Raw genomic sequence first — 21,541 nt, forward strand, 5'->3', positions numbered from 1 at the left:
ATTATGCTTGTGTGATTGAATTTAAAAAGTTATTTGTTCAAGAAATCCACTGTAATCGGGTCAGAAATACACCTGCTACAGTGTTTGTGCAAGTTGATTACAAAAGGATATAAAATGTAATCAAGCTCAATGCATGCGTTACAAAGTTGTAAAGGTAAGCTTTTGTTGTTGTTTAGTTTTCTATTAAACACATCACTACTTGACCCTAATATTTTTTGCACTTCTCGTTGGGTTAAAAGTAAAAAATGACAGAAGTGATCAACAGGACAAGTTCTATCTAACCTGGGCATTCTGTATTTGATATTGATGCTGTCATATTAATTTCTACCTATTTTCCCATTTTTCATCTGAAAAAATACAGGAACTAGTTTAAAATTATAAATGGCAAAAGTGATCTTAAAAAAATATACAGGAACTAGTTTAAAAATATAAATAGCAAAGGAGATCAGCAAGACAAAAAGACCATGCAAGTCCAATTTTAAAGGTCTCCACTAGCTTTCAACCAAGTTAGCTATACAGGCTATCCTCTTGTTATGATAATGGTCCAATAAAGAACCAAGATGCATTAGATGTGAGCCAAAATTTGTTCCTGTGAAAAAAGTTCCAGTGGAACTTACATCACAGGAAATATGTTCTGGGAGAACTTTTTTTCATAGATGATTTCTATATAATTTGTTCCATCTCTATAAAATAAGTTCCAAGTAGGTGACATTGTTCCTTATCTAGTAAAATAAATTCTGGGTTTGAGATATTTGTTCCTTACCTGGTGAAATAAGTTCTAGGTTTGTGAGATTTGTTCCTCACCTGGTGAAATAAGTTCCTTGTCTGTGAAATATGTTCCACTGGTTAAACAAGTTATCTTATATACATTGTAATGAGCATTTGTCATCAGTGAGTTTAAATTTATCATTCAAGTACATTATAAAAAAAATGTATTATATTGATATATATGTAATCAGAAGTCCATTACTAGTCTATGAATGGACTTTTAATGTAATAAATAAAAAGTGTAAACATCCAATTTGGATCCTGTGGAATATAGCAAATTTTTAATAATATATTACTCCATAAAAAATACCAAAATGACACTTATGAGCCAGAAAAGAGCAGAATTAGAATAAAAAGTATAGGTAATGATGAACATTTAAACTAATTTGAAAAGGACAAAGTGACTGATCAATTATATTGAAAGACATAAAGAAACAAAAGTCTCAATCTTTTGAAACTGTGCCATGACCTAAGTACATGTATGAAAAGAACAACCATGACTGTTAACAGGAAAAATAGAGGAATGCCACATAAAACATGAATAAAAATTATGATACATAAATGAAGGCAACAGTAGTATACCGCTGTTCGAAATTCATAAATTGATAAAAAAAAAAACAAATCCGGGTTACAAACTAAAACTGAGTGAAATGTATCAAAAATATAAGAGAACAACGACACAAAAGAAACACAACATTACAATGTAACTCACACAGAAACGAACTATGACATAACAATGGCCATTTTCCTGACCTGGTACAGGGCATTTTAAGAAAAAAAAAGATGGGTTGAAGCTAGTTTTGTGGCATGCCAAACCTCCCGCTTTAATGGCAATGTTAATTATAACATTAAAATGACATTACATGACGATAACCATCACTTTTTATTTCTTATCTTCATCCTATAGTTTCATTAATGCCTTCATTAGGTTTTTATTATTTTTTTTTATCTTTTTATCACACGAAGCTGTGGATTCCGGAAAAAAATTATATCCATTCCGTAATCGTAACACATTTAGAAATTTGACCTTCACCTTTTTATTTTGGCGTGGAATGCTAAATAATATTATTTTGTCGATATATTTAGTATGAATGCTACATAAGACAGCATTCCCAATTATTTGTAAGTAACTGAATTACGGCAGTGTTGTCGCCGTCAAACATTTGATCCTGATATATAAAAAGTCGCTGTTTTCTATGACGAAACCATCTCAAAACATTGAACATCACAACAATCAACATCATATACTTTCTTAGGTCCGAGAACACAATTAATTCGTAGTGCATTTCTTTTAGAACATAAATGAAAATAAAAAAAATCCCACCTGCGCTTTCCCAATGAAACTTTTACAGTGTGTTGTACTACTTTTGGGACAAATTATATCAAAATTATAGAAAACTTCATCGCCTCTAACTCAAAATATGGACAATTTTGTGTTTAGGGTGTCTTGAAATCTTTTGACAGCTTCCGAAGTGCTAATTTTTAACCTTTTTCAGCTGGACCAAATCACTACTTTCCTGTAAAATTCTGGACCCAAATTTTTTTACAGTGTAATTTCACCCCCCTACTTACAATTTGAGGCATTAAACTCGGAGAAATAAATTTGGAAGGGGTATAAAAATTATTGGCAAGTAACCCACTGTTAACACTAGGGACTATATTCGTGAACAACGAAAATCAAGGGACGACAATTGTGGTCTCGGACCTAATAGGATAGAAAGAGTTGACAAATCTTAAAAAAACTTGGTATGACCAAAGCTTAATAAATTATAACACTGCTTGCAAAGTTTCATAACAATAGGATATATATTATAGACACTATGTTAAATTCTATACTCATCTTTGCGTGTTAAATTTTGACGTTAAAATTGAAAAATTTCAACTATCAACATTTTGGGCTTTGAAAATTAAAATGTTGCAAAAAAATACTTTTCAAATGCCCTAATATATCATTTATTATGTACTAAAAGCAATAGAGTACTCATTTGATTTATCAGACTTAGCATAATTATTCAAAAGTCAAATTTATATCAGCCTGGGCCTAAAAATTGAGGTTTTTCAATGAAAGGGGGCCTTACATGAAGATGTAATATATTCCAGCAATTTTAAATTTGTGAAGCTTTTTGGTTATAAATAATCCTTACATATGTATTGAATGTACTTTAAATAGAAAGAAAAGTTACAAATAGCATATCATATTACTTTAAAAGGGTCTTAAGCCAAGCAAGACTGGAAAAAAATAAGGGTCAATTTAAGCCGTGCCACATATTTACATTAAAAAATGCATATTGAGGCTATAAGAAATAAAAAATTGTGTCCTTTTTATCATTTCTATACTCATGTGACATGATACAACAAATCTGAGCACAAAAAGGCTCTTGCAATTAACTTTTCTTACAGACAGTATGGTCTGATACAAAGATTTTTGCCTTTTTAATAAAAACTTGAATGCAATTTTAGTCTCAACAGGCTTATATTTAAACCACTTGCTATCCTACAGAAGAAAAGAAAGATATTATGTGAAATGGAACAGGTACATTAGACATTGTAAAGTGCTTTTGATACAAATTTAGTGAGGTCTTTATTGTAGACTTCAAATTTTATATACCAAGAACCCCACTTTTGACTTCATCCAAACAGGGCGTTAGACAAGGGTCATTTATACAACACATTTTGTACATATTATCTGAAATAACCTTCTTTTCTGTAGATTCTGAGTTCATAAACAAGTAAAAGTACTAGATGAAGGCACATAAACACAAGTATTCACACATGAAAACCTGTCAGATAGAAAGTCAGGATGCCATGAATGCATCAATATTGAAAAAGCCTTGAAATGCCTATTTTGACCATGAAATGCCAAAATTGGTCATTTTTGCAGAAATTCTATAAAATAAAAGTTTAAATCCTTTAGTTTCATGCTATTTGACAAAGTGACACCACCAAATCATTTAGGGAAGTTGCCAAAGTTCAGATTCTATATTTACAGACTTCACCTCTTAGGTCCGAGAACACAATTAATTCGTAGTGCATTTCTTTTAGAACATAAATGAAAATAAAAAAAATCCCACCTGCGCTTTCCCAATGAAACTTTTACAGTGTGTTGTACTACTTTTGGGACAAATTATATCAAAATTATAGAAAACTTCATCGCCTCTAACTCAAAATATGGACAATTTTGTGTTTAGGGTGTCTTGAAATCTTTTGACAGCTTCCGAAGTGCTAATTTTTAACCTTTTTCAGCTGGACCAAATCACTACTTTCCTGTAAAATTCTGGACCCAAATTTTTTTACAGTGTAATTTCACCCCCCTACTTACAATTTGAGGCATTAAACTTGGAGAAATAAATTTGGAAGGGGTATAAAAATTATTGGCAAGTAACCCACTGTTAACACTAGGGACTATATTCGTGAACAACGAAAATCAAGGGACGACAATTGTGGTCTCGGACCAATAACTTTAATTAGTGTGGGTTCATGGTCTAGTGGATAAGACCGATTCCTACAGTGCTTGAAGGTCACGAGATCGATACTGACTCGGGGGTGCTAGATATTTCAGTACATCACAAGGGTGATTTTCACCCTCCAACACATTTCTCTGGTACCAAGACCATAAACTAGAATGTGTACTTTGGAGGCCTAGGCTGGTCAAAGTTGTCCCCTACTTTGACCTGGAGATCAATCCTCTGATATCTCTTAGGTTGTCTGTTTCTGCCCAGTGGTCCGGTGGTTCTCTCCTAACACTTCAGCTTCCTCCCCCATAAAAAAGACTTCCCAGTGTCCTAGCACTCCCTTTGTGTTGGGTGAGGATTCAATTTGATTGTCCTTGTAAAAATAATTATCGTAAATATATGATAGTCAATCATAATTTCAAAATAATTAGGAATATGATATGATATGAAGGCGTCACAAATTTAAAAAAAAATAGCCTTTCAAGACGTCATAAGTATTCGTATTTGCTGTATTATGTGTATATACGATGGTCTCTATTATTAGAGGATGAAAATAGTGGCGGTCTTGACATAGATAAAAGTTCCGATCTAGCCTCTGTTATATACTGGTCAGTTAATTATAAAATTATCGATATCATAAAATTCACAAATTGTTCCTGACTGATATAAATTATAATAACTATATAAAGTATAACTTTATAATAAGTATTTAGCACTTATCTGCCCCAAACAAGAATACTTTTGCTCAGTTTTGGATCCAATACTGCAGAATCAGAACGGAATAGTGATACTATTTGGTCAAAAGGCGAGCATTTAATTATGTCAGTCAGATTATCAGGATATCTTACTACTTGAATGACTTGTGGTGATACAAAAAAAAAGGAACATGAAGAAGGAAGATGTAAAAAACAATGAAATTTATAAGATTAACACTGTGCAACATGACCTTTGTGTTTTACAATGGACAACTTATTCATGGAATTGTAGAGATTCTCACCAATTGAAGTAATCTATTCTAACTCCTACCTGTAGATATATATATATATATATATATATATATATATGTGTATTTTCTCTGTATAATTTAATTTCAATGAGTTATGAACAAGCTTGATTTTGATTTTTTGTTGTTTCAGATCATTTTTCAGTAGAGGTATAAGTTTTGCTTAAAATGGATATTTACCAACCAGACAGAGGCAGTACAGTATCCATGGACCATTGTTATTCCAAGCCATGGAGTGCTCATCCTGATGCCAGTAATGCCAGACCTATCAAAAAGTTATATATGCCAAAGCTACCACATCTTACACAAATGCATGTACAAAACAGGTAACAGTTATGATAAAATAAACTGTCAATTGCAAGCTGACGGTTGCTATCCTCATATTAATGGATCTTTGATAAAATGTGAGGTACTGCTAGCTGGTTCATTGATGTAAATAAATTGTTGAAATTGTTTTTATGCCCCACCTACAATATGCCCACCTACGATAGTAGAGGGTCATTATGTTTTCTGGTCTGTGGCTCCGTTCGTGCGTCCGTTCAGGTTAGAGTTTTTGGTCAATGTAGTTTTTAATGAATCTGAAGTCCAATCAACTTGAAAAACTTAGTACACTTGTTGCTTATGATATGATCTATCTAATTTTAAAGCCAAAATAGACTTTTGACCCCATTTTCACGGTCCACTGTACATAGAAAATGAAAGGGGGAGTTTCAGGTTAAAGTTTTTGGTCAAGGTAGTTTATGATGATGCTGAAGTCCAATCAACTTGAAACTTTGTACACTTGTTGCTTATGATATGATCTGTACTACTAAATAGAATTTAATGATCTGTCTAATTTTAAAGCCAAATTAGACTTTTGACCCCAATTTCACGGTCTACTGAACAAAGAAAATGAAAGGGGGAGTTTCAGGTTAAATTTTTTGGTCAAGGTAGTTTTTGATGAAACTGAATTCCAATGAACTTGAATCTTAGTACACTTGTTGCTTATGATATGATCTTTCAAATTTTAAAGCCAAATTAGACTTGTGACCCCAATTTCACGGTTCACTAAACATAGAAAATGAAAGTGGGAGTTTCAGGTTAAAGTTTTTGGACAAGGTAGTTTTTGATGAAATTGAAGTCCAGTCAACTTGAAACTTAGTACATATGTTCCCTATAGTATAATCTTTCTAATTTTAATGCCAAATTAGATTATTACCCAATTTTTACAGTCCATGGAATATGGAAAAGGATAGTGCAAGTGGGGCATCCATGTACTTTGGACACATTCTTGTTTTTATTATGTGCATAAGGAAGAATTAAAATGTAAGTGAGAAAAGTTGCACCTATTAAAAAAAGATCCTTTGAATTAAAAACTTACAAAATTGTTGAATGTATTTTTATGAATGAAAGTATCAATAATATTGACAGCATGAGAGAAAAAACAACAGAGGAGACCTATAGTCTTTTATTCTCGTCCTTTAGTCTTCTGATGGAAAGTTGCCTCATATATCACACTTTCTTTTTTAGACAAGCAGACATAAATTTGCAAACACAATATGACATAACTCACATACATCAACTATAATACCACCTATGCCAAAACAAACAAAAAAAACCAACACACCAACAAACAAACAAACAGGAAAGATAGGGGAAGAGAAAGTGATGATTAAAGAAAAACTTCTTCAAATGTGTTGGATCAATATGTGCTTGAAATTTGATAGAACGTTTTAACAGTTGTTACTTTTATAAACATAGATATAGGAAGAAGTGGTGTGAGTGCCAATGAGACAACTTTCCATCCACATAACAATTTATAAAAGTAAACCATTATAGGTCAAAGTACAGCCTTCAACACGGTGCCTTGGCTCACACCAAGCAACAAGCTATAAAGGGCCCTGAAATTACTAGTGTAAAACCATTCAAACGGGAAAACCAACAGTCTAATGTTTGCTTTGTATTTTAGGGAAGCAGAAATAGATGTTTGTACAGTAACTGAGCCCAGCAAGCCACCATATGATACAGCTAAAGCCCGGAGTCTAATGCAGGAGTGTGGACGACATGTACCCCTAATGAGAACAGAAGAAAGCCCAGAGGACTGGGAAGAAAGAATTTCAAGGTTTAAACAAATGTCTGTTGATTTCATGGGGATCATGGTAACACCTCATTTTCATCTTCCATTCATATCACGTTTAATAAATTGTACTTTTATAATAAACAGACAGAAACCAATATTTCATTCATAATTCTTTTCTTTAGAAATATGAATAAATTTTAAAACATTTGAATGATATTTTATCTGATCAATGAGTTAAACAAGACTATTATATACATAAAATTTGAAAAAAAAATACACAAACAACTTTTTATCACTGATTTATCGATTATTTTGGTAGACATGAAATAATTCAATTTTCAATTAATAATCAGTTGAACAGTGATTTACAGACCTAAAAAACCATAATATTTGTAACCTATTTGATTTAACAAATGTATGATGTGAAAACATTTTGTGTGTGACATATTTATGTGTGCATATCTATGCGTGACATATTTAGATACTAATGGTAGTTTTGCACATAATCATGTGATCATTGTTACTTTCATTGTCATTTCATACTGGGGAGATCATGCTTCAAACATTGTATTATACTGCTTAGTAGAACCTTTGCTTATGCATGACTAGTGATTTCATCTTTATGTTATGAAATAAGCTGATTTTTACTTGTTTAAGTTTGGAAATTCATAAAAGTACTAAATTAAGCTTGTAATTTTTACTGTGATTAATATGTAACTTGTATTCTACTTTGTGAGTTAGAATACAATAGTATATATACATGTATACAGACTTATTTTTTTAAACCCTTCAATTATTTTCACATTTTGACATTATTTTGTGAACACATCAAAATCATTGTCAGATGTCTGTTCATTTCTTTGATATTTTGTCAATTATCGGAATTCGTGGAGTTCAAGTAATATTTTTGGAAAATTAAATAAAACAACATGGGATACACAGGTCACAGAAAGTTTGAACTTGAGACTTAAATTTTCATTCATTTGCTGTACATGCTGTATAACAGTAAAAAGTAAAAAAATGTGACTTATAAATAATCAGGTTTTTAGGGCAGAAGCCTTACATGAACTACTAGTAACTTCTCACTTTTCTATTACAATTTCTCTGAATGAATTGGTTTATAAGTTAATAATTGTTTATTTATTTCTTTCAGGAATGGATGGAGTTTACAACAGAACAGATTATTTAATAAAGTGATGAAGGCATTACAGTCAGATAGACTTGCCAGGCTGTCATATGTTGATGTAAGGTTATCTTAAGTTGTTATATTTAATTTCTTTCAATATATAAATGTATAAATCTTTATAACAGTAACTTTTAACTTTGATGTTTTAATAGTTTGGAAATGAGTGAGCAGGTATTCTATTAAAAGTTATGAAACTGTGGTACTGCCTAGTGTTAACCACTGACATTTTTATAGAGATTAAAAATTTTAATTGTTTTAAAAGTTTACCTTGCAGAACTTTCCATCAGATACCATTTAAACTGTCATTCAGATGACCTGTACTCAGTTGGTCAAACATAAAGTGATCTGAATACTGTTCCCTATTGAATCTGATCAAATTATATATGACAGTGAGTCACTGTATGGACAAATAAGTAACTGAGGGCAGTCAATTCATTAGTGAAATAAAATACCATTGATCTCTAATCTAATCTATCATAATTTTATTTTAACAGACAAAAAATGAACCAATAATGAGAAGAATTCATATAGATAAAACAGCAAGACGAATTAGACAAGCTCTAGCTGGTGTATCCTGGGTAATATGTTTATAGAATTAATATTGCAAAAAGCAAGGTCAATCTTTTGTTAAAATGTAGAGCTTTCCAAGCCCTTCTTAACATATTACTGTTGCTGTACTTTTTAATATTTTATTTCTTGGCCTATGTTTAATATAAAAAAAATCTACTATCAGAAGTTATATGTGCAGACATATTAAATAATTGATTGAAAATTGAAGTGAGAGGATGACATGTCAAAATGTAGTAGGGAGTTAGGAGCATCAATTATATTTGTGGAATATTGAAATGTGTGAGTGATGGCTAAAAAAACCAATCATTATTTAAGTTTGTTGAAGATGTTTAGATGTATTTTGTAAACATCACATTTTTACATGTGGTTTTATTATCTTTTAAAATATGTACTTTACTGTTTTCACCTTTACAAATCAGTTCACTCATGCAAACATGACAGTGTTCTAGATTTTCTACAAAATATCCTTTGAGAAAATGAAATATGAATTCTTTCCCACAATAAAGTATTTAGGTTATTTTGTACATGTTGTAAGATGTATGATACATTTTCAAAAATCTCAACAAACAATTTAACTTAATTTATTCCCCTTCCAGTACGAGTTCATAAACCATGAGCTTTTTTCTATAGTACAAGTTTAGATTTTGATATATTTCAGGATTCCAAATTGACACAATGGTTACATAATTTACTGATAGAGAATTTAAGTATCCAGATGTTGGCATCATATTTAGATGTATTACAGACCCTCAGGGCTAAGGTAAGATGGTGATAAGAGATGTTCTAAAATGGATGGTAGTGTGAGGGATGGAGGCACTCAAAACAATAAATTGTGGCTGCTTTTCCTTATAGGTTTATTTATGGTTTCAGGTCAAAGAAACTCCTCCAATGCCCCTCATACAATTAACTCTGAAACAACCCTAATGTAATAACTTTGTAATTTTGAACTTTTGATGAGAACAACCCATATAAAAATAAGATGTGGTATGATTGCCAATGTGACAACAATTTTAACAGGAGACCTAATGATGTAGACTTTAGCAACTGCAGGTCACAGTACTGTCTTCAACAATGAATAAACCAATTCTGCTTTGCAAGCTAAAAATGGCCCAGACATGACAATGTAAAACAAGAAAACTAACAAAACAAATAGATATATGATATTAAGCCACAAACAACAATCACTAAATTACAGGTTTCTGACTTGGAACAGGAACATAAAGAAAAATTAACATTTTAATGCCATGCACAAGAACAACCCATTCCCCCATTTCAAATTTCTATTGTCAGCCGAGATATAAACTACAAACAGTAAAATATAAAGATAAAATGTATACAACATTTTTATGAAAATAACATAAACCAGTCTAGTGCTATATTTATGTTGGTTGAAAGTAATAACGCAATAATGACTTAAAAAGAATTTCTTATTATCATGTTAATAATCATTTTATTTTCATTACAGTTGCCAACAATGATAGATAAAATGGTGGCTGTTGGTTTAGCAAGTGGCAAATCAGCAACATCCATAGAAGCATTACATTTACTGTTGAAAAGACCTTGGGATCCAGTCTTGAGTACTTATAATCAACAAAAACCTGTAAGTTATTGATCAGACACAGTGATAATAATCAGGATTTTTATATAGTAAGAATGTATTATTTATGGGAGAAAAATATGATTAAAGGTAGTTAAATAAATGTTATCAAATCATTTACATCATTGAAAGTTATATTGATTTCTCTTAAAAATAAAAATAAAATCCATTGTGAGCACATTGTAAATCGGGCTCTGAATGTTGGTCAAGTGTTAAAGTCTTGAATATGCATTTAGTATTTGTCACTGCATGCAACTTATCAGGGCCAGGGGATTGAGGGATTGGAAGGTTAATATGAGATGCCTTCCAACCAAATACAATTAATTCTGGAATAGCCATAATAAAAATCCTAACATTTTCTTAAAAAAGATAAGATATGTTTGGCAGTTAACCTTTAGTTCTTTAGATAAAAGAAAGTGACATTATTGTAGTATTTTTCATATTATTATTTCAGCAAAAGTTGCCAGGAAATCCTCTGATCATAGTAGCACCCTCTGTGCCATCTGCAGGAGGTCATGCGTACTCTAAAAGAACAAGATTCTGGAACTCTCAGTTATCTAACCTTGGCAAGGTCATTCCCGTCACCATGCACACAGTGAATGGCAGTAAAGGTGTTGGTATATCTCAGTGTTTAGAACATATGGTTGGAGCTGTACATACTAAAGTCTTGGAGGTACATTTATATAAAAAGATTTATCGGGTAACAAACATTGTTGCTCCAAGTTGACATATTAAGTGAAACAACCTTCACTTTAAAGCAATAAACAGACAATTCTTTACATACAAAATGTTGTTTTGATACAGAATAACTTGGATAACATGAACATCATAGATTTGTAGAACATATTATTCTTGTCACTGCTTGAGAATTTTATGCTGGTGAAACCTTAATAGTAAATAAAGCTACCCTATAGCTGAAACAGAATTTCTTTGGGTATTCAATAAATTGAAGCTTTATTTTGATTCCACAGTTGACTATTGATAGATTTTGAGTTTGTATACTCCATGCTTTAGATTAATATGGTGATTCTAAAGAACATACATCAATGTAGTTCAATATTTTATTCAAAACAAAAAATCTAACATAGTTACAAATCCACATAGTAATATGATACAACAAAGTTAGTGAGGGATGCATTTTTCATTTGAAAAAAAGACAAAAACATTACATAACTATAACTCAGCTGTCCGTGCACAAAATTATAGAAGAAATAAGGATTCCATGTAATGACAAGCTTGTTACTTTTCAGCTAAAAGGACATTTTCAACATAAACCAATAGTTTTACTGGGATGGGATACAGGCTCATTAATTGCTTGTCATGTAAGTAGAAACTCATAAGTCACAATTTATCATTGGCTTGCCTATGACATTTCATTTATCATATAAAGACATTGGCACTTATTTAGGCCAACCTTAAAAATATGTTTGTTTGCAGTTTTCAGACTGTACCTTCAGACTGAAGGGTCGGTAGTTAGGAAAAATATTTTATTTTATCAGCCAAAATACAGTTTAAACAAGCAGTTACACTAAACCAAGTTTCTTGTGAAGAAAAAAAAACATTTTAAAACAACAAACACTGGACATGCTGAAAACCAACATCAAATGAACAGGCATTTTCAGATAAAAAACTTTTTAACCAAAACTGAAACTTTAACATAGTGTCATTATCCAATTTATGACATAAAATATGGTATAATTATTAAATACTGGAACACTTATAAACAAGGAATGTCATTATGACTAGAACTGTTTTAAAGAAATATATTCAGACATGTATGCTTCTTGACTAGAATTTTTTCATGAGTAGAGTATTTTCATCAGAAAAATGTAGATATTAAAGATTTATAAGACAATGTATTAAAAAGTGTATTTTTAATAAAAAAGAATAACCATTGAATCTTCCTCAATTGAAAAAAAGGTAACTTGAAAAAAAAGTATTAAGACATTCGACTGTTTTCATATTTCTAACAATATTTAATTATATGTGATTAGGTTATATTTTTGTCAGGCTTTAATGAAAACCAAAGAAATCTAAAGTTTGGGGTGAAATCCATAGCACCCCATTAAAAGCAAATGGTCTGTACTGAAATGTTTTTAATGCATAAAAAAAATTGGCAGCATAGCTCCTAAGGACATGTTTTAATTGAATTCACACAGGCCACACAGTTTGGGTATATTTAATATTGTAAGAAAGAGAATAATTGCAATGAGTGGGGCAGCCCCCCTTATCCTAAAGGAGCATACTCATTGCAATCGAAGATAGATTTAATATAGAGAGAGTATATTTATTTTTCAAGCTAACCATTCATTTTCTCTACATCTTTGTGTAGTTAGGGTTGCTTCTTATTGATTTGGCATGATCTATATCCATTAACATTTCAAATGAGCCCTTCCTCCGTACAGGCGTGTTTACAGATATCCATGAAGATTTAAGTCACGGAGGAGTGGTTTTATCTTTGTCGTCTTCACAACGATTTGTAGAAAATATGCCATACTTCAAGCTGCTGTCAAATTATTTAACCACTGAAATTGGTTCCATAAAGTCAGGCTCCAAAGATTCTGTACCCGATTTGTTTGAGACAAAATGGTTATTGTGTCAGTTATGAATATCTGCTGCATCATCGTCAATGATATCATCACACATCATTACATGTGCCTGAATCTGTATAAACAGTTTACTAATAAACTTTTTTGTTTGTTATTTGTCTTAAAATTGACACGAGACGACAGCGTAAAGTACTCCTCCGTGACTTCATGGATGCCTGTAAACAATTTCCATGTGCTTTATCATTAAATGGTCACATGAACATTTGACGGGAAGCTAAGAAAAACCGAACTTGAAATGCGTAATTGACCCAGACTTTAAATCATTTCCGGAAAGGACCCAAAGTTCCGGATCGCTTCAATAGAAGTATTAAAAAGAATTTCTTCAAATTTAAAGCAATAAAATTTTCACAGTCGGGAGGATTTTCAAGGGTCGGTCGGTAAACTGCAAACAAACAATATCTAATTTAAGCCTTAGATTTTTTTCTTTTTTTTTCTTTTTGACTTGCACAATAACTTGTCATAATTACAGTAAGACATGCTTTTTAAGATCTTTAGCTTGAATTTTACTGTCATTATCTACTTTATCTATCAACAAGCAAGATCTATGAAAAATTTGACAAACAGAGCTGATCAACTTTTCTTACAGGATTGATGTACCTTTGAAATAGAAATTATATATGGAAAATTGCACTGTAAGCAATCTCTCTTGTACATTTCTTGCAGGATAGCTATGAAAAAATTTTAAAAAATGCATTGAATTTATTGCCCTTGAACAGATGAAATATGTGCATCTGTGGGACATTGGACAGACACCGTTATATGTATTTATCAAATAATAATATGTTTTAGGTGGCACTACAAGAGACTGTATCTGCTGTGGTATGTCTTGGTCTACCATTGAGTGGCATCAGTGGATATAGAGGGGTGAGTAGAACATGTAACCATGGGCATAAAGATTATTAATTTGATTAAAGTTAGATTCTCATGTCATAGGAAGTGAAAGGCCATTTTTAAACCTACCCATATAAATAAATGATATACTTCAGTGAATATAATTGTATTTCCTTACCCTTTGAAACAGGAATCTGAATAGAAAGAGCAAACAAACAATCAAATTGCTTTGTCTTAATAGCATTTAAAGTATTTTACACAATTATCTATGGTGTTCAGAATTAGAGTTGTGATTTATAATTTGCTAAATTAAATAATGAATTCAAACTTATTGAAGAATATTGAGATCTAGCTGTTTGTCCAGCATATAGATCTGTGTGAACTAAAGTTTTATTGTGTAATTTATTATTGTTCTTAACTGCATATCCACATATTATATTATGTAAAAAAAATGTATTGTTTATTTTGCAATAACATGTTTATGCTTTGCAAAAAAGATTCACTCAAACAGTATCTTCTTTTTAAATGTAGGATATAGAAGATTCGTTACTAGACCTGACAACTCCTTCTTTGTTTGTGATTGGTCAGAACTCTACAACAACAAATATGGATGATATGGAAGATCTGCGTGAGAGAATGAGGGCAGAGAATGCATTAGTGGTTATAGGTGGCGCTGATAACCAACTCAGAATGTCTAGGGCAAAACGAAAGCAAGAAGGAATTACACAGATTGTCTGTGACAAAAAGATTTTGGTAATTTTTTTAATTTCTCATTTTTTTTTACATGAAGACTTAGAAACTTGAATTGATATAGGAAATTTCTAGAAAATGTAGTTTTTACAAAACATTCAAAATATTGACTATCTTCTAAGTCAAGAAATCATATGCACAAGATGTATTTTTAATACAAATCTGCATAAATAATTGAGGCTATCAAAATGATTAAATTTGTTTCACAGCTGTTATTGGTTTTATCAAGGAATAATAAAGTAATGTCAATTATGCTACTTCACCCCAGAAACAATACTATCTTAATAGAAAAATAACTACAGTCAAACCTGATTAAACCGGACCCTGAATAAACCGGTTTCCTGTCCATTCCCTCCGAAAATGAAAGTCCCAATTTTCCCCCATCAAAGTCTTTGTTAAAATATCCTTTGTAAACCGGACCCTGTGTATTCCGAATTCCGGTCTAATTATGAAGTTCCAATACTCTTAATTACATTAATTATTACCTGTCAAAACCGGTTTGTCTAATTAATTTCAATGATCGATATGCAATCAAAACATATTTGTTTATACAATATGGCTTTTCAGGAAATCAATTAGTCAGGTGTTAAACTGTGAACTTACAATCGTACAGTAGTGAGCTGTATTATTTATTAAAACATTATAAACGTGTCAACTAAACGAAAAGACACAACGAATATATCTCGGAGTGAAATTACGTTGTAACTTGGATAAACAAATTTAAATCGTGGAGTAAGAAATTTACATCGTGATTTCGAAATCCCGGATTCCCTGTTGTGAACCCCTAAACAAATGACCATGATAATGAAAAACACCCGGATGACAACAATCAATGGGTATTGTACGCTGTACGACAACGTTTCGATAGTGATGAAATTACGTTTGATAATATTCTGGCTTTTTAATCGGCCATTCCGCATTCCAACATTTCAAATTAATGATCATGGAAGTAAATCGAAACTCTCGTCTGACAATCCAAAAAACGTGAGCATTATGATGCAATGTAAACAATGAAAAACGAAGTGAAGTATTTTAATTTATCAGATATAATTTACAATCAGAGAGAACTTTTACATGCAAAATATCGGATGTCACAAGTCATTAACTTCCGGTCAAAACGGAAACCTGAATAAACAGGCTCACCGTCCAAACCGGCCCTTTTTCATAGTCCCGTAGCCAGCCGGTTTATACAGGTTTTACTGTATATAGATTTCTTTTCATATTTTGTAGGATGAAATATCTGAGTTTCTTGGTGGAATATTATCACAGTCAACATCCCAGTATGTAGAAACACCCGAGGCTTCAGATGCTGAAATGAAAAAGAAACCTAAGAAAAGGGTAGGCTATATATTATACAAATGTCTTCTCAAACTCAGATAAGAATTTATTGTTGGCATTTGTTATTTGATTTTTTGAAGAACTGACACAAGTGTGAGTTTGATTATTGCAAACTGAGATAAAGCTACATCTCATATCAGAATGGAAGTTCTTATAATACAATCTGAGATAAAGCTACATCTCATATCAGAATGGAAGTTCTTATAATACAATCTGAGATAAAGCTACATCTCATATCAGAATGGAACTTCTTATAATTGCCATATCCAAACCAGTTGCATTACTCACCTTGATAAAAAAACAATAGCCAGTCAATTCATTCTATCAAAGTGTCTCATTTCACATATCATTTGAAATTGTATCGAAAAGAATTCGTTTTTGCATAAGCACTACCTCTCTCTCCAATTATCTTTTCTCAAATTTTTATTATGAAAATCACAATTTATTTAAGTACTACTTATCTTAATCTTTCTATTTCAGACAGAGAAATTAATGACAGTTTCAGGGGCAAGTCATATAAAAACTGAAATTGGTACAAAAGCTCAACATACAGGTATTTATAACTTTCCATATAATCACAATAAATATTCCAATAAAGCTAAAATTTGATGAAATGTTTTCATAAGATAAAATTCAGAAATTAGACTCAATCTATGCGAAATGGATAAAATCTGCTCATTCTTTTGATATGTGCTTAAAGGAATTTCCTTGAAATCTTAAAAACCTGTATAAAGATGATTTTCTAAGGTTCAGATAAAATTCTGCAGTGAAAATTTAAGAAAATGACTTAAAGCAACAAATATTGCAAATCTACAGTTCTGTGCAAGACCAAAATAAATTCTGATTGAAAAAGATGTAAAAAATAGACTGTTTGTCCTATAGTCAGAGGTCAAAAGTGTTTCACACCTGGAAAATGACACTATATATTTTGTATGAAAAAAAAGTTTTTAAAAAGAAGATTGTTGCAAATGTATTTCATATCAGTAATTATTTTAGAATGACTCGTGTGGATAGAAAATAATGGGAATGTAAATCGTTTTTTGAAGATCTGTAGAAATTGGATTTAATCTTATTAAAATACATCGAGTTAATTTGAAAATTGCAAAATTGAATAGCTGAGAAATTGTCTTAAATGGGCTACACACAAAATAATGTATCTGCCAAAATAAGTTGGTTTACAGTATTGAACTTCAGTCAAAACTCATAAAATTTTGTCAATTATACACTTAGTCTAAGAAATATATTTCTTGTTAGCTTCTTGGTTATACACCACTTTGGCATTTTCAGGTTCAACTATAGTGCCTAAGAGGAAATCCACTCATAATTCTCTGGCTCCTCCAAGAAAGAGAATGAAATCTGCACCAGACTCAAAGTTTTCACCTGGTACAACTCATGTTATGAAGAGTGCACCAGAGTTATCTGGATTGTTACGTGGACAGAGACAAATACATGACATAAAACAGGAGATAGATATGCAGAATAGACTTTTGAAGGAAGGATCTGCTTTATATTCTGATCTGAAGGCACAGCTTGCTGCTAAGGCTACTGCACATCAGGCATTAGCAGGTTCACTTACATCAGCTGATATTAAGGCACAGCTGGCAGCTAAAGCAGCACAACAGTCTCTTGTGGCTTCACTAGCCAGTAGTTCTCAATTAAACAGTGTTCGACAGGTATCAGCCAATACCTTGAGCTCCGTTCAATCAGCTGGGGGTAATCACAATGAAAGCATGCTGTCAAAACATTTACAGACATCATCAGAGAATACGCTACCAAGTCTAGCCTCCACGCTCACGTCATTACACAATGCTCTGAGAACTGGTGGATACAAACCGTCTGTCCATATAACATCAGCTCAGTCAATGACAAGTCAGATTCAACATCTACTTTATTCATCTGTTAATAGAACAACAGAATCTAAGACACATAAATCACTTCCAACATTGTTGTCATCGTTAAAATCTCCTGCCATGGTTTCTCCGGGGAGTATACTGGAGGCATCCTCATCCCCAAGTCACACATCAGGCACTTCTATTAATTCATCAACCACCACACAAACTGATAGTGAGAAACTTCAGGCCATTCAGAAACTCCAATTCCATGATTTTCCTCTTACCACAGCAAGCTTGATCAAGTTTCCAAACACAGCTACTTTGACACAGGCTAAAATATTAACAAGTTCAAATGCCACTAAAAGTCCAAGCCCAGGTTTATCTGACATCAGTAAACCCTCTACAGTTCAGATTGTCACCAGTAAAGGAAATCAAATGGAGTCCTCGGGAACAATGACCATGGAAACAGATGATACATCTCCTCCGCGGCCACAGAGACCAGCTATTGTCAGCACTGTCACGGAAGGAAATATAGTAACAGTCAGTCTGACAAGTGACAAAAGTATTATACATTCTGCACCGTCCACAACTAAACTCCAAACCACTGGATCGGGAATAATCAGACCTATTGCTACTTCAGAAACACTAGGCAAAGTCAATTCTTTACTGGAATCTAGTCCTGTCATTCAAAGAACATCCACAAACATTGTAACTCCTAGCTCTTCACAAATAGGGAGCTACACCATTACAAAAACATATGAATCCACATCAAAAAAGACCCCAGTGACCAGCACGACAACTCATGTGGGGTCTTTAGTCCCAAAGTCTAGTAATACAACCCATCCTGTAACCCCTAAGACTAGTAAATCTACAGCTGCCACAACAGTAACATCCTACACAGCCACACCTAAACCAGCATTGTCTACCATCGCAGCTACAAGAACAAGGAGAATCAAAACGCCAAAACAGTATGATCTGTGAACTAATGAACTAGGAATCTGCTGGACTTCAGTAACAAAACAATAGAATGAGGAATATGATCAGACAAGAATATTACTTTCAATACACGTCTTGGATAAAGATGATAACATTGATAAAGATTTATCCTGTTGTTTGAAAAATGTATGGATATGAACATGTGCGTTTCAGAGAGACATATGTCAATGCAAAATGTGCAGTTGTGTATGGGAAGAACTCAACTACCGGTATGTTAAATGTGTGGAATGGTGTCCTTCTATTGGTCTTGTCATACTATTACATAATGTGAGACAGTCTCTTAATGGCCAAGGAAGGATGATATAGTGCTTAGTGTTTATGACATTAAAGTTTTGTCTTTGATGGTGTTTTTTTTAAAGCAGGAGCCTTTAAGATAACCATCAAAGTATTTGACATTTCTGTAATGCTAAAACTGAAATTTGAACCTTAAATCGGAGATAACATTTGAGTATACAAAGTTTATACCTAGATTTTTGTTTATGAAATCGCAATCGTGTACATGAATGCTGTTTAAATTCATTTCTGTTAATGTTTTGTTATAAGACGCAATAGTTACAGAAAACTGTTTTGTGTTGTATCAATGTGCTATTTCATTAAATCATTAATATACATGTTTTAAATTAAAGAGTCTTGTGTTTTTTATAGCCAAGAAAGACCATCTTCAGACGGCTGTGATAAATTCCTTGCTATGTCAATAAACAACAAGTCAAAGAGATATCAGCAAAATTATGGTAAAAAAAAACACAAATGAGACAAACAACTGTTACAGTCTACAAAAAAAACCTAAAAGACTCAGCAACATGATTCCCATCAAAACCTTTCTTTAATAGAATGTGTCTGTCTCAAGTCAAGAGCATGTTATTCTGCTATTTTTTGTATTTTCTATTAATTATTTTGTCAATAGGTGGTTTCTAGATTGAATTTACATTTTGTCATGTGTGTGGCTTCTATTATAGCTTATATACGGAATTAGCTTGTAAAAATCTGTATGGTGCACTAGAGTTGATTATATCACAGCCATTTAGTCTCTGGTGGATAGTTGTCTCATTGGCAATTTGTTTGCACCTTATTTCTTATTTAAAGTAAAAGGGCCAGCAGTATTTTTCAAAGAACACTATTGATGCTTCTCTCCTTAAAGAGAATAGGAAAACTTTTATAGAATAGAGGAACTATTAAGTCAAAATGTACACATAGAAGGTTTTCTCAGTAAACAATAAATACAAGTGGTTCTGAAACAACAGAAAAACTAAGTCTTTTGATTATACTGTCTGTTAAAAGCCAAACAATCGAATACTTTCAAGGTATACAGGAAATTCGCAATATATGTATTTCTAGTGAACCTGTGTTGCAGAAAGAAGAGTAAATGGCTAGGTTATGTATCAAGCAAAAATAAACCAACCCGTCTTGCTAAATGAAATTGGTATCATATAGAATTGGTGACTGGCATAACAGACACGGGAACAATCTTGATTGCAACATTTAAGGCCAGTGGTCATAATTCATGTTAATTTTGTTGACCAATGTCTTCTTTTATATACAGAATTATGTTAGGACTTGCAAGGATTTGTATAGTAAGACTATACAAATCCTTGGGAATTGACACCCCTATACTTTAAACGATCATTTTGGTTCTATATAGATATCTTTTATGTTTGTTAAAATCATCTTTATGTCGTGGCAGAAATGTTTGGGACCAAAAAAGGCAGTTCACACACAATTTTCACTTAGTTAAAAGGTTATTATTTGAAAATGTCGCGCAATTAGCTGAAAATAATGCATTGGAGATGGTATTTTACTTTGAAGAAATCCTTTGTTTCAGGTTTCAGAAACTTTTTTTTTATAATATATATATATATATATGCAATTCAAGTTAAAAGATAAATTGTGTCAAGGTTGTTACTTTTGTTCCGTTGAAGCTTAATTTAGACAATACTAAACTACTTTAGTTTGATTTGATAGGGAGAAAAAAAATGTTTGAAATATCCGTATAATGATGAATGATTATGTCGTCCGATTCCGGTTGTGCTTTCTCACAAAATCGTTTAAGCTATCGGATGTTATATTGAACCATGTGCCAATCTTTCACCGATCTTGTTAGCTAAAGAATACACCTTTCAAAACAAGACCCTTGTATAAAGTTTGTCAAATATTTAACAAATCTTCAGCAGACCTTAATTTGAAGTCTTGAACACACAAAAAAAAAAGTTAATGAACAAAAAATCTGTTTCTTCTGCTGCAAATTTTATTTATTTGGGTAGTTAATTTATTTGAACTTTACCATTTTCTGATTATCACGATTGAAAGTCCCAAGTTCATAAACTGCTGAATGTCATTTAGGCATCTTGACATACAATGAAGAAATATTGTGAGGAAAAAAATTAACAAGGATAAAATTGAGAATGGAAATGGGGAATGTGTCAAAGAGACAACAACCCGACCAAATAAAAAAAACAACAGCAGAGGGTCACCAACAGGTCTTCAATGTAGCGAAAAATTCCCACACCCGGAGGCGTCCCTCAGCTGGCCCCTAAACAAATGACTGACTACATT

The 21,541-nt window shown here is 32.2% G+C and overlaps 1 protein-coding gene across 2 annotated transcripts; it reads left to right on the forward strand.

Moving 5' to 3' along the window:
- The first annotated feature begins 1,789 nt into the window (after window positions 1–1,789).
- On the forward strand, window positions 1,790–19,616 carry LOC143073479 (uncharacterized). 2 transcript variants are annotated; one of them, XM_076249059.1, is made up of 14 exons: window positions 1,790–1,890; window positions 5,357–5,549; window positions 7,172–7,336; window positions 8,436–8,526; window positions 8,963–9,046; window positions 9,697–9,798; window positions 10,504–10,638; window positions 11,090–11,308; window positions 11,886–11,957; window positions 14,034–14,108; window positions 14,607–14,828; window positions 16,056–16,163; window positions 16,644–16,716; window positions 17,451–19,616. In XM_076249059.1, the coding sequence occupies exons 2-14, from the start codon at window positions 5,392–5,394 to the stop codon at window positions 18,974–18,976; spliced, it is 3,030 nt and encodes a 1,009-aa protein (XP_076105174.1). In that variant the 5' UTR covers window positions 1,790–1,890; window positions 5,357–5,391; the 3' UTR covers window positions 18,977–19,616. The 2 variants fall into 2 exon arrangements, with proteins under 2 accessions (XP_076105174.1, XP_076105175.1); XM_076249060.1 differs by having other exon boundaries at window positions 7,172–7,324.
- Window positions 19,617–21,541: the final 1,925 nt, after the last annotated feature.

This window comes from Mytilus galloprovincialis, chromosome 4 (genome assembly GCF_965363235.1).
Source record: "Mytilus galloprovincialis chromosome 4, xbMytGall1.hap1.1, whole genome shotgun sequence".
Lineage (NCBI taxonomy): Eukaryota > Metazoa > Mollusca > Bivalvia > Mytilida > Mytilidae > Mytilus > Mytilus galloprovincialis.